At 36.9% G+C, this 16,454-nt stretch overlaps 1 protein-coding gene across 1 annotated transcript in view; it reads right to left on the reverse strand.

The window, feature by feature from the left end:
• Positions 1 to 16,454, reverse strand: part of Cd200r1 (CD200 receptor 1) — a 31,023-nt gene that overhangs the window by 8,820 nt on the left and 5,749 nt on the right. The window contains exon 2 of the mRNA XM_042677021.1: positions 719 to 784. Within this exon, the coding sequence (XP_042532955.1) occupies positions 719 to 784 (66 nt within the window). The remainder of the gene's footprint in view (positions 1 to 718; positions 785 to 16,454) is intronic.

The following is a 16,454-nucleotide window of genomic DNA, read 5'->3' on the forward strand; positions in this document are numbered from 1 at the left end:
CATATATCCACTCACATGCAACTGATCTGTAATGTGATCCTATATTTTATTTCTGTATGTTCAATCAAATTATCAGAATTAAGTATGAAAGTTACCCTTGTGTCCATGTGCTAAGGTAAAAATTACACTGTTGACATACAAGCAGCATCCACCACAAAATTTCACATCTCTGCTACACTGACTGAAGGTATCCATTACTGATAAGGGTTTCTGAGAGGTGATTACTCAACTGCAGCATCTGTTTCAATTTACCTGTGATGCATGTCCATGACTTTTGCATGAGCAGAACTAACTACGGTAAAGAAAATGTTTTATATGATTGAGCTTTGTTCTTGCTAACTTCTACATTTAATATCTTTCCTTCTCAGTTTTAGTGTCAATTGTCTCTTATAGTTATTTATCATATCTCACGGTGAAATAAAGATCACTTACCTAGATGAAAAAAGGTAAGAGTTAATCACAGACTTGAGAACATCTATGCTCTTTTCTTTCCACCATTCCAAGTTATCAAAGGTTTAGAGAAAAGCAAGAACAGCCTTGTTTGAGAATCAGCCAGAGAGTAAGTCATTCGAAATCCCCATACTACAATATTCAGGCCACCTGACTCTTCAACTAAGTTACAAGGGTGGCCTGAATCAAATCATGAGCTACTGCTTTTTACCAAGGTCAACTCCATCACATCACACAGTGCTGCATGCTAGATAAGAAAACATATTACCTGCTGCAAGAGGCAATGAATTGTTCTGTGTCATCTTCCTTTCATGTGGACATAGGCTAGTTGAATCTAGAAAATATTTAGAAAAGAGAAAATAAAATCACTGTTGTCTATTCAAATAGAATAGAAGTCACTGTACCCCAACAGTTTCATTCAATATATCAGGAAACCAGTAGCCTTTAAATGAAGTATGCTAATAATTTGAAGCTTACATTCATACTGCATTAATGGTTGAAGATTCATAAAGCACTTTTTTTTTCAACTATTTTGCACAAAGTTTCTCCAAATTACTTTCACTAACCCCTTTCCCAGCCAGACAGATTGGTTTTGAAAGCCACCATCCCAGAAGACCCCATGGAGACAGTGATGTACGGCAAAGGAGTTTATTGTCAGCAGCGGCTGACAAGGCCACCTCTCTCACAGGAGAGAGTGGAAAGGTGTCTGTCCTTTGTTTAGGGTCAAATATATAGTCAGGGGGCTAGGGGTGGGAAGTATGGGAAGGCCTCTGCATGTGGGCAGCTGAACACTAAAGATAGCTGGTAGCAAGGATAGGGTTTTCTGATTGTAACAGTTACAGTTAGGCAACATTCTACTGATGCAGCTGAGGGCCAGATATGCTAACAGTTTCAGTATGAGCACTGCACATGAGCTGGCCTATGCAAACTCTTTTCTTGGTCCTCTGATGAACCCATCACTCCTATGTCAAGACGAAGCATTTTCATGTGAATCCTAAAATCAGAACAAAGAAGGGTTCATCCATGCCCCTTCCTTCCTCATTGCTTACCTTGTAAACAGGGAGAAACGATGGGACATAAAGCAGAAACAGAGGGAAAAAAATCTTCATCTACTTTAACTTTCTAGGTCAAAAGTTCCTGAACCCTACATATGAGCTTAACTTCAAACTTGGCTTTGAAGAAATTCTAAAATAAAGGATTTTTTAGATCAATAGAGGAGAGAAAAAGAAAGGAATCAAGATTATTTTTGTGGGAACAGTAGGGAAACACTACAGCTCTCTCCAACCAAATAGAGCGTTCCCGTTTCAACACTCCGTTGCTCCAAGAGACCAACAACAACAAAAAGGCGATTACTCAGAGAGATGCAAGAAGTGAACAAAAGAAAAGGGGAAAACTTCAGAACCTACACCAAGAGGGTAAAGCGGGAAGAGCCTTCCCCCACCCCTTGCTGGTGGCAGGGCTCCATGCCAAGCAGTTGAAGCAGCGGGCCGGAGCAGAGCCGCTCAAGCGTCCCGGCTCTGGACCTATCAAGGACCACAGAACCACAAGCATCCTAAGGCTCCCAGAAGATTCCCAAGAGCCAGTGCCGACCCAGAGAATACAAACAGAAAACTGAGAACACAGAACCCACACGAAGACCCCCCCCCCCACACACACACACACACTCCCCAGCAGGACGCCTCTGCCTGGCCAGCATAATAAGCAGCCCAACCCAGCCGTGGGGAACGACCCTAGACTCGGGACCCGCAGACGCAGACCAGCCCAGCCCTGGGCCGTGGCAGCCACGGTGATGGCAGTAAACAACCCCAGACTCATTGGATGGTGTGGCCATCTTCCCATCAGCCTGTGTAAGCAACCCAGCCCAGCCTGGGATGGCAGTGGCAGCTGCAGCAGCAGCAGCAGCAGTAGCGAAGCACCCCAGACTCACGGCACGACCCTGCACCAGCCCATGGAATCAGTCCAGCCTGGAGCGGGCGGGAGCTGTGAGGAACCCAGATGCGCGGCGCGGACCCCGACAGCATACACAGTGGCAAAGGCTGTGAAACACAGACCCAGCCTGCATCACCACCCAGCATAGCCCACATCATCTCAACAAACGTGGAACACGGTGGTGACCAGCAACCTACAGTGCACAAAGCCAGCCACCTGCCACAGTACCGCTGGACAGCTCCCAACCACTGCCAGGATAACTAAGTACACCAAAGGAGATGTTCCCCTACATTACCCCCACTGCCACAGGAGAACAGCACTAGTGGTAACCCACCCCCAGAACTTGGCCCACCATTACCACCTGGGCTACAGGTCCTAAGGAACCTTGGAGCTGTGCAAATGCACCAGCAACCAACCAGCAAGCACACCTGGCACACCCAGCCTGCCAGGTTTGGCCAAGAGCACTCTTAGGAGGGAATGGAAGAAGTCTAGGCTGCTGGTCCTTGACTAAAGGTGGGAACTGCCACCACTTAAAGGAACCCTACCTGTGTCCCAGGCAAGAACCCTAGCTATCTTAACTGCCTGCTCCTGACTGGTCAGGACCTGAGTGCACACCCCAGCAGAGGGTGGAGTGTGTCTGCCCACCACAATCTGACAAGAGTAAGCCCTTCGTGGGCCAGACCAGCAGCTGGAAAGCAGCCCCATCCAATACAGAACCTCACATCAGGTAAAGTACTCTCAACCATCCTAGCACTGAGAGCAAGCTACATCAATTGCTCAGGAAAAAAAATCCAGAACCAAGCAAAGGTAGCCACCTAGTGACCAAAACAATCAGAGCCTGGAATTGGTCTCCAACAATCCCTGAATCCACATGCGAAAATCACAGCAAAAAATTACAAGATTCATCAATGGCCAAGATAGTAAACCAGACTCAAAGGCCAGCAACCACACAGGGGAGAATGCCAGTGAAAGCAAGAAAGAAATGGAAGACAAATACTATATCCAAGAGATGATAGAAGCAATGACTCAAGGATTAAAATGAGAAATAGACCAGAAATTTAAAGAACAAACCAATGAGCTATCAAAAGAGATCCAGGCCTTCAAACAAGAAATGCACTCAAAAATAGATATAGTACACACCGCACTAAAAGATGAGATTAATACTCTTAAGAAACGACATAGAAACTATAAATGGTTCAATTGCCTCCATGCAACCCAAAATGAAAGCCACAGTTAATAGAGTGAATGAAAGGGAAATTAGAATATCATATACTGAAGACACTATGCAGGCACTGGAAAAAAAAAAGTTACAGATCTGGGAAAAACACCCCAAAAATGACAAAGGGAAGTCCAAGCACAAGCACACTGTGCCAAGAAATTTAACCTTCGTATAATTGGGATGGACGAAGGGGAGGAATACCAGAATAAAGGAATACAACACTTATTCATTAATATCATCTCTGAAAACTTCCCCAGTCTTAAAAGAGAAAATCTTACCTACATAACAGAGGCCTACAGAACACCTAACAAGCAACATCCCAGGAGGAACACTGCAAGGCACATTATGGTAAAAAATGCTAGACTTCAGCAATAAAGAAGCAATCTTACATGCAGCAAAAGCAAAGAAGGAGCTATACTACAACGGGAAAAAATTAGAATCACTGCAGATGTCTCTACACAGACACTGAATAAAAGAAACCAATAACTGCCAGCACAGACTGGTATATCCAGCGAAGCTAGAATTTACATTTGGTAGAGAAGCTAAAATTTTAAATAGTAAAGAAAAACTAAATGAATTCATAAACAATAAGCCAGCATTACAAAGAATGTTAATAGAGAGATTACAATCTGAAGAAAGCAATCGAGAACAGGGACACATAACAGATAGAAATTGTAAGGAATCCAACTTAGTAAACACAGGATGAAAAGGAAGGAAGAAAACCATAGGAAAGTAGGAAAATGACAGGAAACACAATATAACTCTCTATAATAACCATAAATATGAATGGACTCAATTCACCAATCAAAAGAAAAAGAACTGCAGATTGGATCAGCAAACAAGATCTATCAATTTGCTGTCTTCAGGAGACCCACCTAACGGCCAAAGATAAAAACAAACTCCAAGTAAAAGGATGGATGAAGATCTACCATGCAAATGCCCCCAGAAAGAGGCAGGAGTTGTAATTCTGATATCTGATAAAATAAACTTTACACTAAAATCATTAAGAAAAGACAAAGAAGGTCACTACATATTAATACAGGGAATAATCCAAGAAGAGGACATCACAATTATCAATCTATATGCCCCAAACATCAGTGCACCCAAATATGTTAAGCAAATAAATACTCTTAGAGTTACAGGAAATGATGGATTCAAATACAATAATACTAGGAGACTTTAATACTCCACTCTCACCAAAAGACAGGTCCACCAACCAAAGAACTGGCAAACACGTCTCTGAATTAAATGATGTCATATCTCAAGCAGACTTAACCTACATATACCGAGTTTTCTACCCAACAAAAACCCAGTACATATTCTTCTCAGCAGTCCATGGAACTTTTTCTAAAATAAATCATATCTTAGTTCATACAAGGAATTTAAGCAAATACAAGATCAACATAATACCCTGTATTCTATCTGACCATGAAATCAAACTAGTTCTCAATAACAAGGCATACAGTAGAAAAAACTCAAAACACATAGAAATTAAACAGCACTCTGCTGAACAACACATGGGTTACAGAAGAAATTAAAGAAGAAATTAAAAAGTTCCTACAATTCAATGAAAATGAAGACACATCACAAAGAAACCTGTGGGACACAGCGAAAGCAGTCCTGAGGGGCAAATTTATTGCTCTCAGTGCTCACATCAAGAAAACAGAGACAGACCAAATAAACAATCTCATGATGCAACTAAAACTGCTAGAGACACAAGAAAAAGTTGAACCTAAAGTTGCTAGACAGAGCAAGATAACCAAAATAAGCTAAAATGAACAAAATAGAGACTAAGAAAAATGAAAATAAAATTAATAAAACAAAAAGCTAATTTTTTGAAAAAAATCAATAAAATTGATGGACCATTACCAAGATTAACTAAAAAAAGAAGAGAGGAGACTCATCAATAAGATCAAAGATGCCACAGGAAAAATTACAACAAACATCCAAGACATCCAACAATCATAAAGAAAATTTCCAGACTCTATACTCACACAGGAAGGAAAACCTAGCAGAAATGAATGAATTTCTAGAGAAATACAAATTACTCAAACTGAACAAAGAATACATAAATCAATTAAATACGCCAATAACCTACAATGAGATAGAGAAGCAATCAGAAACCTTCCAACAAGGAAAAGACCAGGACCAGATGGATTCACTACGGAATTCTATAAGACCTTTAAAGAGGAACTAATATCCATACTCTTCAAGCTCTTCAGAGAAGTAGAAATAGAGAGAGTAATACCAAACTCATTCTATGAAGCCAATATCACACTCATCCCCAAACCAGGTAAAGCCCAACAAAAAAGACAACTACAAACCAATCTCTTTGATGAACACAGATGCAAAGCTCCTCAATAAAATTCTAGCCAACAGAATCCAGAAACATGTCAAAAAAAATCATACCTTATGACCAAGTAGGCTTCATCCCAGAGATGCAGGGGTGGTTTAACATACCTAAGTCAATAAATGCAATCCCTCACATCAACAGATCCAAGATCAAGAACCACATGATTATCTCCATTGACACAAAAAAAGGCTTTTGATAAAATACAACACTCATTCATGTTAAAAGCTCTGGAAAAAATAGGAATAGAAGGAACATTCCAAAAAACACTAAAAGCCTTATATGACAGACCAACAGCAATATCGTACTTACAGGGGAAAAACTACAATCTATTCTTAAAAATAGGAACAAGGCAACTCTCCCCACTCCTCTGCAATGTAGTTCTGGAATCCTTAGCCAGAACAATAAGGCAGGAAAAAGACATTAAAGGGGTCCGCATAGGGAAGGAAGAAGTTAAACTATCTCTTTTTGCAGATGACATGATTTTATACTTAAAGATCACAAAGGCTCCATCCTCAAACTCTTAGAGCTTATAAACCACTTTGGCAAAGTAGCAGGATACAAAATTAACCCCTAAAAATCAATCACCTTTCTGTATACCAACAATGTACAAGCAGAAAGGGAAATCAAGGAAACCACTCCAAGCACAATAACCTCAAAAAAAATATCTAGGAATTAACCAAACAAAGATGTAAAGGGTCTATTTCATGAAAACTATGAAAGTCTAAAAAAAAAAGGAATCATAGAGGATATCAGGAAATGGAAAGACCTTCCATGTTCCTGGATAGGCAGAATTAATATAGTGAAAATGGCCATACTGCTAAAATTTATATACACATTCAATGCAATTCCCATTAAAATTCCATTGACCTACTTTACTGAAATACAGAAAACAGTTCAAAAATTCATATGGAACAACTGAAGACCTAGACTAGCCAAAACAATTCTAGGCAAAAGAAAGAATGTAGGAGGGATCATGATATCGAACTTCAAGCTCTACTATAGAGCCATAATAACAAAGACAGCATGGTACTAGCACAACAAGAGACCTAAAGACCAATGGAACAGACTAGAGGACCCAGAAATAAAGCCGCATACGTACAGTCAGTTGATATTTGACAAAGGAGACAAAGACATACAGTGGAAGAATCATAACCTCTTCTACTACTGGTGTTTGGAAAACTGGGTGGCCCACATGCAGAAAACTAAAAGTGGACCTAGCCTATCACCATGCACTAACATCAACTCAAAATGGATTAAAGACCTTAACATCAAACCTGATACTCTGAAACTACTGCAGGACAGAGTAAAAAAGACAATTGAACTTATAGGCACAGGCAGGAACTTCCTGAACACAGTCCCAGGGTCACAACAAATTGGAGAAAGACTAGACAAATGGGACTACCTTAAAATAAAAAGTTTCTGCACAGACAAAGAAATAGCTACCAAACTAGAAATAAAGCCAAATAATTGAGAAAGATATTTACCAGCAAAATATCAGACAGGGGTCTAATATCCATTATATACAGGGAACTCAAGAAACTAACTCCTCACAAATCTAACAAACCATTCTTGAAATGGGCAAGGGAGCTAAAGAGAGACTTCTCAGAAGAAGAGATAAAAATGGCAAAGAAACACATGAGGAAGTATTGATCATCCCTTACTGTAAACGAAATGCAAATAAAAACAACACTGAGATACCACCTTACCCCAGTCAGAATGGCCCACATCGTAAAGTCAGCCAATGACAAATGCTGGAAGGGATGTGGAGAAGAGGAACCCTACTGCATTGCTGGTGGGGATGTATACTAATACAACTACTTTGGAAAGCAGTCTGGAGATAGCTCAGAAAGCTAAATATAGCCTCCCTATGACCCAGCCATACCACTCGTAGGCATCTACCCTGAACAACAGGAAACAGTATTCAAAGACACATGCACCTCCATGTTTATTGCAGCACTGTTCACAATAGCCAAGATTTGAAAACAACCCAGATGCCCACTACAGATGAGTGGATCCAAAAATTGTGGTACCTATTTACAATGGAATATTATGCAGCCATTAGAAAAGACAAAATAACGGTATTTGCAGGGAAATGGATGAAACTAAGCCAAGTGAGGTAAGCCAAGAACAAAGAGACAAATGGCACATGGTCTCCCTGATATGTGGATGTCAAAGCCAAAATGCAAGCAGATATGACAAAGTAAACAGGACTCAAGGAACAAAGGACAGCCACTCATTTTGTCATATCATAACTAAATGACTCCATGTTCTTGACCATATAGATGGTAGATATATGCACGTAATGGAGGGAAGCCAGGAGGAGGAACAGAATAATCGGGAAATGGAACAACATACAACAAAGGGGCCCATCAGCTGCACTGGAAAGAGAAGAAAAAGAACTAAGCAACTCAAAGACAGCGATGGGAAGGGAGGAATGAGAGGGAAAGAGGGAATTGCCTATACTAAGCAAAAGGAAAGATATGTAAACATCACCTGAGGTGGGAAAAATAATTTGTATTGTCAAAGCTCAAAGAATTCATGAACCTTATAGACCATGATAATGATAATTTGCCTTGTGAAGGTTAAAATGTGTTTGTGACTTTAAGTATCACTATTCCACAATACTGTGAAATATCTCAATTTAAAAAAAAAGTGGGAGAAGGGAAGGGTTAGGAGGGATGGGTGAAAATGTTGTCAGACACCTTGTATTCATATACTCTTTTGTTGAATGGGAACTTCTTTGTACAACTACTTAAGGATAATAATAATAATAAGTTTTAAAAAACAAATGGAATAGAACAGAAAATATCTAAGTTGAAAAAAAAGGTTATTTTTGTTACTACACAATACCAACAGAACCCATGAAGCCATTATATTATTTGAAAGCTGACTTGGCCTAATTGCAAACATATGTTGAAACTGTTGGTCAACACTAAAAAATAATGTATATCTGATTTTCTAGGTTTCTGCATTGCAAAGAACATCAAGCTAAACAGAAAGCCTACAGAAAGAGAGCATATTTATACCAGCTATATCTGATGATAAAAGCCTAAAATCCAGAATATACTTAGAGCTCAAAAAATTAAATTCTCAAAAACTAAACCCTCAAAGAAACAATAATCAAATTAATAAATAGTCTAATGACTTAAAGAGAGACTTTTCAGAAGAAGTAAAAATGGCCAATAAACACGTGAAGAAATGCTCAACATCGCTGGCCATAAAGGAAATATAAATCAAAATAATACTCATATTCCACCTCACCAGTTAGAATGGTCATTATTAAGAAAACAAGCAATAACAAATGGAGATAATATGGCCAAAAGGAAAATCTATTACACTGTTGGTGGGAATGTAACCTTGTTCAAACACTGTAAAGCACTATGGAGATTCCTCAAAAAAATTAAACATAGAACTACCCTATGATACAGCAATCCCACTCATGGGCATTGGATACAATAGAACTCAAACAAGATAATAATAAAGCCATCAGCACAGCATGTTCACTGTAGCACTATTTATCATAGGGAAGATATGGAATCAACCCAGATGCCCCTCAGTGGACAAATGGATCAAGAAAACGTGGTATTGAATATACACACAGTGGAATTTTACTCATTTATTAGAAAGAATGTTATTGTACCATTCCTAAGGATGTGGAAAGACTTGAAAAAGATATATCAAATGTAGTAAGCTAGATCCAGGGAAACAAAGGTTACATGGTTTCCTTAATTGTGATAGCTAGAATATACCTATATATCTACAAGGAAACATACTGGGTGGTTTGCAAGTGGAGAGCTGAAATAGTATAATCTTTTAGAAAGACTAGGTTGAAGTCTAACAAAATCACCAGGAAATGGGTACAACCAAGGGGGCAGCCAAGAGAGAGGAGAAGATGAATGAAGGGGGAAAGGGAGGGAGAATGCAGTCAAGAATTCATTGTATAGATCACAAAGAAAAGTAAGGAAGGGGTGGGCCAAAAGCAGGTGAGAATGTTAAAGGAGTGGCACAGATCAAGATGCATTGTATTCATAGACTGCTTTGCTATATGGCCCCGCCTTTGTACAACTATTTAAAGATTAAAAAAAAAAGACAATTGGAAACATAAAAATGTCTTCAACTAACACTGTAAAAGACAGAAAATAGTGTATGACGGATATAGGAATAGATAACAAGGACAGTAAGTAGAAAATAGTAACCATTATGATATATATTAGTCCAATTATACAGTAATCAATTTCAATATCAATGATCTAAATGCAGCAACCAGAGAGATTCTTCACAGAGAATCAAAGAGTAAGATCCAATTAAATGTTTTCTTCAAAAAAATTACTTTAAATGCACATACACACACATTATAAATATAAAGGGATGGCGAAAGTTATACTGTGTTAACACACATCAAAAGAAATTAAATAGTAAGTGAATTTTGTGACAGAGAAGAGTTCAGAGGCAGGAATGTTATAATAGCAAAAGAGAGCAATCACATAAGGATAAATAGATCAATTCTCAAAGAATATTTAACAATCCTTAACACATTTGTGTCTAACAATAGAGCATCAAAATACGTGAGGCAAAAATGGATTCAAGAAGAAATAGGTGATCCAATACTACAGTTAATTCACGCCTCCATATTCAAAATGGACAGATCCAGCAGGTATGTAATCAATAGGGACAGAGTTAAACAAAAACAACATCAACACAAGGAGTATATAATTTGACATCATTTATGTTAACTAGAATGTGCCTATAAATCTATAAGTACTTATAAGTTTACTTATAGATTGTATATATACAATTTATATTGTAATATACAAGTAGTTACAAATGAATTTGTTTTCTTGATGATGGTCATTCTAACTGAGGTAAGGTAAAATCTTCTTCCTAAAACAACAAAATATGCATTTTTAACAAGCTCTATATTTGTACCAAAAAAACCACATCTGAGCTATGGAACACATTTTAACAAATTAAAAAAAATAAAATTTGATATCTACTCTCAGACCACAAATTCTTTGAGATAATACCAAACACTGGAAAATAATACATGGATAAAAGAGGAAATCTCAATGGAAAATATTTAAATATTCTGAGATAAATAAAAATAAAATCATTAGCTACCAAAATTTTTAGAAAGTAATTACGGTGGTGCTCAGAATTTAATAGCATTGAATGTAAATATTAGAAATTAAGAAAAATCTAACTAAAGTCATCTAACATCAACTTTAGGATACTGTTGTTAATTGGACAGCAAATCAAATTCAAAGAAACAGCAGAAATGCTGGGCACCAGTGGCTCATGCCTGTAATCCTAGCTACTCAGTAGGCTGAGATCTGAGGGTCGAAATTCAAAGCCAGCCCAGGCAGGAAGGCTCCTGAGACTCTTATCTTCAATAATCCACTGGAAGTGGCACTGTGGCGGTGGTGGTAGAAAGCTCACCTTAAGCTAAAGTGCTCAGCAATAGCACCTAGGCCCACAAAAAGAAAAGAAAAGAAAAGAACAACAGAAGATAGTAATTATAGAAAATAATCAATAAAATTGAAAACAGAAAATGAAAAATATAAACAAAATTGAAGTACAGAATTAAAGTACAACAAAACTAAAAAGAATAAGAAATGTTTACATAAACTACTATGGAATGACCAAGATATATTGGAGGTGATTTTTTTGTATATACATATGTTGTTATTATTATTGTGAAAATACAGGTGATATACAGAGGGATTACAATTACATATGTCCGGTAATTAGTTCTTTTTTTGTTTGTTTGTTTGTTTCTGTTTTGTTGTTGATGTTGTTTTAAACTCAGGGCCTGGGCACTGTCCCTGAGTTCTTTTGCTCAAGGCTAGCACTCTGCCACTTTGAGGCACGTTCAAATGTACTCATGGATATAGTTCCATGAATACATGCCTTTTTATACAATGCCACCCCTTCCCTTGATCTCTCACAGTTTTTCCCTCTTGTCCTCACCCATAAGTTGTATTGTTCATTTCCCACATTGTGTCTGGTATCACTGCTACATTTCACCCTTTGTCCCTAACAAGACAAAAGGAAAAGAAAACAAAAACAGTAACAAAGAAAAAAAAGATAGAAAACCCTCTTGCTTCCATTTCTTGGAATTCATTTCAGTAACTGATATTTTTATGATCATATACATGCACATAGCTATTGAGCCTTTTTGATCCTAAGAATATCCTGCTTTGGTCTTACTGTGTAAACATCTAGACACCTGTATAAATTATCACGTGCCATTGTATTATTTTTTTTCTTTTCAAGATATAAAACGAAACAGATAGAAGTGTGTATAGTATGCAAAACCAGGCCCAGAGTAAAAGTACCTATTCTTGGCACTTCTTTTGAATTTGTTGGAGAAGTGTTTAGTCATTGCAATAAAGCAGTGAGAAAAGAAAAGATATAGATCAGAAACAAAGACACAAAACTGTCCCTCCCTAGAGAACATGATAGGAGTCCACAGAGCAACTAGAACCAACTGAGTTCAGCAAAATCATAATATAAAAATATTCTTGATACTTTAAAATAATTATATTTCCACACTTGCACAATTAGGTAATATAATTTAAAAAACAATTCCATTTGCAATAGTATAGACAAAATAGTAAGAACCTTAACCAAAAAACAGGCAAGACTTGTATACTAGAAGCTCTAAACAAAGTATTTTGCAGGGATACATTTTAGAAAAAAACCTTACATACATAAAGTAAGCTGTTGTGAGATAGACTCAGTATTGTTTGTTTGTTTTCCTCAAATTGTTGTTTAAATTCAACATAATATCAATCAAAATGAGGTAATTGTTGCTATAAAAATTGAGAAGATGTCCCTGAATTTCTATGTGAATGCAAGCCTAGACTTACCAATGCAATTTAATCCCCCCCTTGTCCTCTTCCTCCCCTCCAAATAAAAAACCATAAAGAAACAACCCAAGTTCAAGCTTCGCTTTGAAGCTATAAACCAAGACACTTTTGTATTGCTTAAAGGATAGATTTTGATCAATGGAACTGAACATACAGTCTATACATAGATTTATACTTCCATTATTTATGTATTTAAAAATAAATGAAAATAAAGGATGACAATTTAAAGTAGGTAAAACTCTTTACAACAACTGATGATAGAACGCTTGTTTGCCACATGCAGAAAAAAAAAATGAATTTCAACCCTTCCCATTTACACACATAAAAATTACTCTCCAATGAATTGTTACTTTTTAATGTAAAAGCTAAAAACTGTGAAACCCCTGGAAGAAAACATTGGGAGAGTCTATAGGGCTTTGGCACTTTCTTAGGCTAAGAAAAAAATTAAAAATGAACGAAAATTTGATCAACTGGGCATTATCAAAATTACAAGATTTCATACTTTGAAAGAAATGACAAGACAAATGACAGAATAAGAAAATACTTGTTATATATGACTGCTACATACAGTATATAAAGAATTATTAAGCATTCAATAATTTTATGTCAGTAAGATACTTAAGTGTTTCTAAAAATGACTGGCAGGAAAATGGAAACACTGGAATACATACATTAGGAAACTTCCAGTAACTTTTTTCAAAATTAAACATGTACCCACTGTATAATTTGATCACCCCAGAAGTGAAGTATTTACCTAACAAAAACGAAAACATATTATGTGCATGAATTTTCAGTGGCCTTATCACAAATATATATTCTCACTAGCCAAAAACTAGTGACAGCTGGTGTCATTAATGGGTAAATAAATAAATGATCCATATTATAGTTCTATTCAACAACAAACAGAAAAACATATAACCTTGAACCTCAAGATCATTCTGTTAAATGAAAAAGAGATAAATACATGCTACATCCTACATACTGTAAATACAAAAATGGTAAGTCTGCTAAGGTGACCACTGGTTGCTCCAAATGAGAGACAGTCTATAGAGATCCCTATGAGACACTGAAAATGAGGGAAACATTTTATATCTTATTTAGGGTGCTAACTCACAAAGTACACAACTCTCAAAACTGGTCAAATCATACATTTTACTTAAATGATGTGTAAATATTACTCCACGGAATTGAAAAGGTCGCAATTAGAAGTAATAACACAGAGCAGAGGTATGGCTCAGGTAGTAGAGGCCAGCCAATGAATTAAAAACATCAGATACCAAATTCAAGTCCTGGTCTTGGACAAAAATAATAATAATAAAGTTAAATTAAATAGAAGTCATAACAGAAATTCCAACTTTTAACACATATAACGTTAGAACATACAACCACAAAAATAAACACAAATTCCCAACAAACATCCTTGGCCCTTAGATGTTTGACAACAAACACCGATCAGGGTCATCAGTAGCAATGTGTTTTATTGTTTCATGATTTCACTACTAGTGAAACCTCTTAACTTCCAGCACCAGTTGTGAGTTTCCTTTTCCAGATCGTCACTGTCATCTGCCTGAGCAAGCACAGCCACCCCCACAGAGCACAATGGGTGCGGCCATGACAATGCAAAACCGGAGCTCCAGAGAGCTTTCACCCTCCCAAACAGCACATGACTTTCTTCTCGTGGTGTTGAGCAGTTTGCAATCTATTGTAAATTATTGCAGTGTGAGTTCTGATTTCAAAAACAAAAGGTCCCAAACCATTCATTTCTAAAATCATAGCATTGGGAATGATGCTTGGTTAACTGTTATTAACCAGAATAGAGCATGTTTCCTGCTTCACTTATTTAGATAATTTTGCTTTTAGTATTCATTTGTTATTTCTAAGGTAGGGATAAGAACCCTTCCCAAACAATGTGATTTATGGTCTGATGAATGAACTTCACCTAAGACCCTTGAATTAGTAGAAAACTCTAGACTTAAAAAAAATAATAAAGCTATGATTTTGTAAGATGCCCCTATGGCTGAAAAACAGAATAGAGCATAATGAGTTTTTTTTTAATTATTTTTATGAACATTTCTTTACAGGTCAGCACTGTATCACTCATCCTTATGGCTTATTATGATCTTTATAACGAGTCATCTTTATTGTTATTTAACATTTAATGAATTTACTACCCCTTAAGAATGACCACAAAGTAAATATATATTGAAATCTGTGAAAGTAGTCTCTCATTTTGTATTGGCAAAGCCAAGTGAAATAATTTCTCTCTTCATTTGGTTGTTCTAGCTTTCGAACTTCAACACTGCCTCAAACATCAATAACTTTTCAAAATTACTTTAACAAATTTTGAAGTGAACCTTATAGTTTAAGCATTAAGTCATTTCTAATAGCTAGAAAATGATGGGGGTTGTAAGTTTTACTTCCTCTTTAGCTTCCTATTTTGTCCCTGAATTTTTGTCAAAAATTAAATGAATTCATTTTGATTTGTTTGGTTTTTTCGTGCTACTGGGGTTTGCATCAAGGCCTCATGGTTTTTTAGGCCAGTACTTTACCACTTAAACTATGTCTCTATCCTAATTAAATTAATTTAAATGTCATTTTTCCCTTTGTATAACATGGATTATTGGGTTGTTTTTTTTTTCTTATTTAACAAGTAAGGAACAAAACATGAAAGAACACTACAAGCTGAGGTGCTAATTACTTTATAATCAACCAGTACATTTATCCTAAAAATTCAAGTTTCATTTAAAATAAATGCAGCTTTGTGACTGACATCTTTTTTCATTCTTGACATGGGGCTTGAACTTGAGGCCTGGGCATCATCCCTGAGCTTTTTTGCTCAAGAGTAGCAATCTGTCCCTTTGAGCCACAACTCCACTTCCAGTTTTCTGGTGGTTAATCGGAAATAAGCGTATCAAGAAGACTTTGTTGCCAGGACTGGCACTGAACAGTGATCCTCAGCCTTCTGAGTAGCTAGTGTACCTGCTGTGACTGAGAAATCTTAATCACACAATTTCTCAGAAATTTAAACAGTAATGACAGGAACTTTTATTTACTTCTTCTAATCCATCTATTTAACTTTACTAAGTCCATGACAGTTTCTAGTCACCAGTAAAATCAATGCAGTTCAGCAACTTTTTTTTTTCTTTTTTTTCTTTCTTTTCTTTTTTTGCAGTCCTGGGGTTTGAACTCAGAGGCTGGGCTCTGTCGCTGAGCTCTTTGTGTTCAAGGCTAGTGCTCTACCACTTGAGCCATAGCACCAGTTCCAGCTTTTTTGAGTAGTTTATTGGAGATAAGAGTCTTTCAGGATCTTTTCTGCTTGTACTGGGTTTGAGCCAGGATCTTCAGATCTCAGTTTCCTGAGTAGCTAGGATTACAGTGTGAGCCACCAGCACACAGCAGTACCGAAACTTTTAAAGATGAATCCTCTGGATCAAGGGGATAATAAACTTAAAACAACAACTTCAACATTTTACTCATTGAATGTTTTCTACATATGTAAACTACATATTGTAGATTAGAGACAAAAGTGCTATTTTAGAACATTTTAGAGTTATGAATGGATTTAAGTAAAACTTAAATTGCCTCTTTTTTGTGAGGTTCTAAAAATAAGATTGTCACCCACATGTATATTTCT

Source organism: Dipodomys spectabilis, unplaced genomic scaffold (genome assembly GCF_019054845.1).
Source record: "Dipodomys spectabilis isolate Male_0828 unplaced genomic scaffold, ASM1905484v1 ptg000032l, whole genome shotgun sequence".
NCBI classification, from domain to species: Eukaryota; Metazoa; Chordata; class Mammalia; order Rodentia; family Heteromyidae; genus Dipodomys; species Dipodomys spectabilis.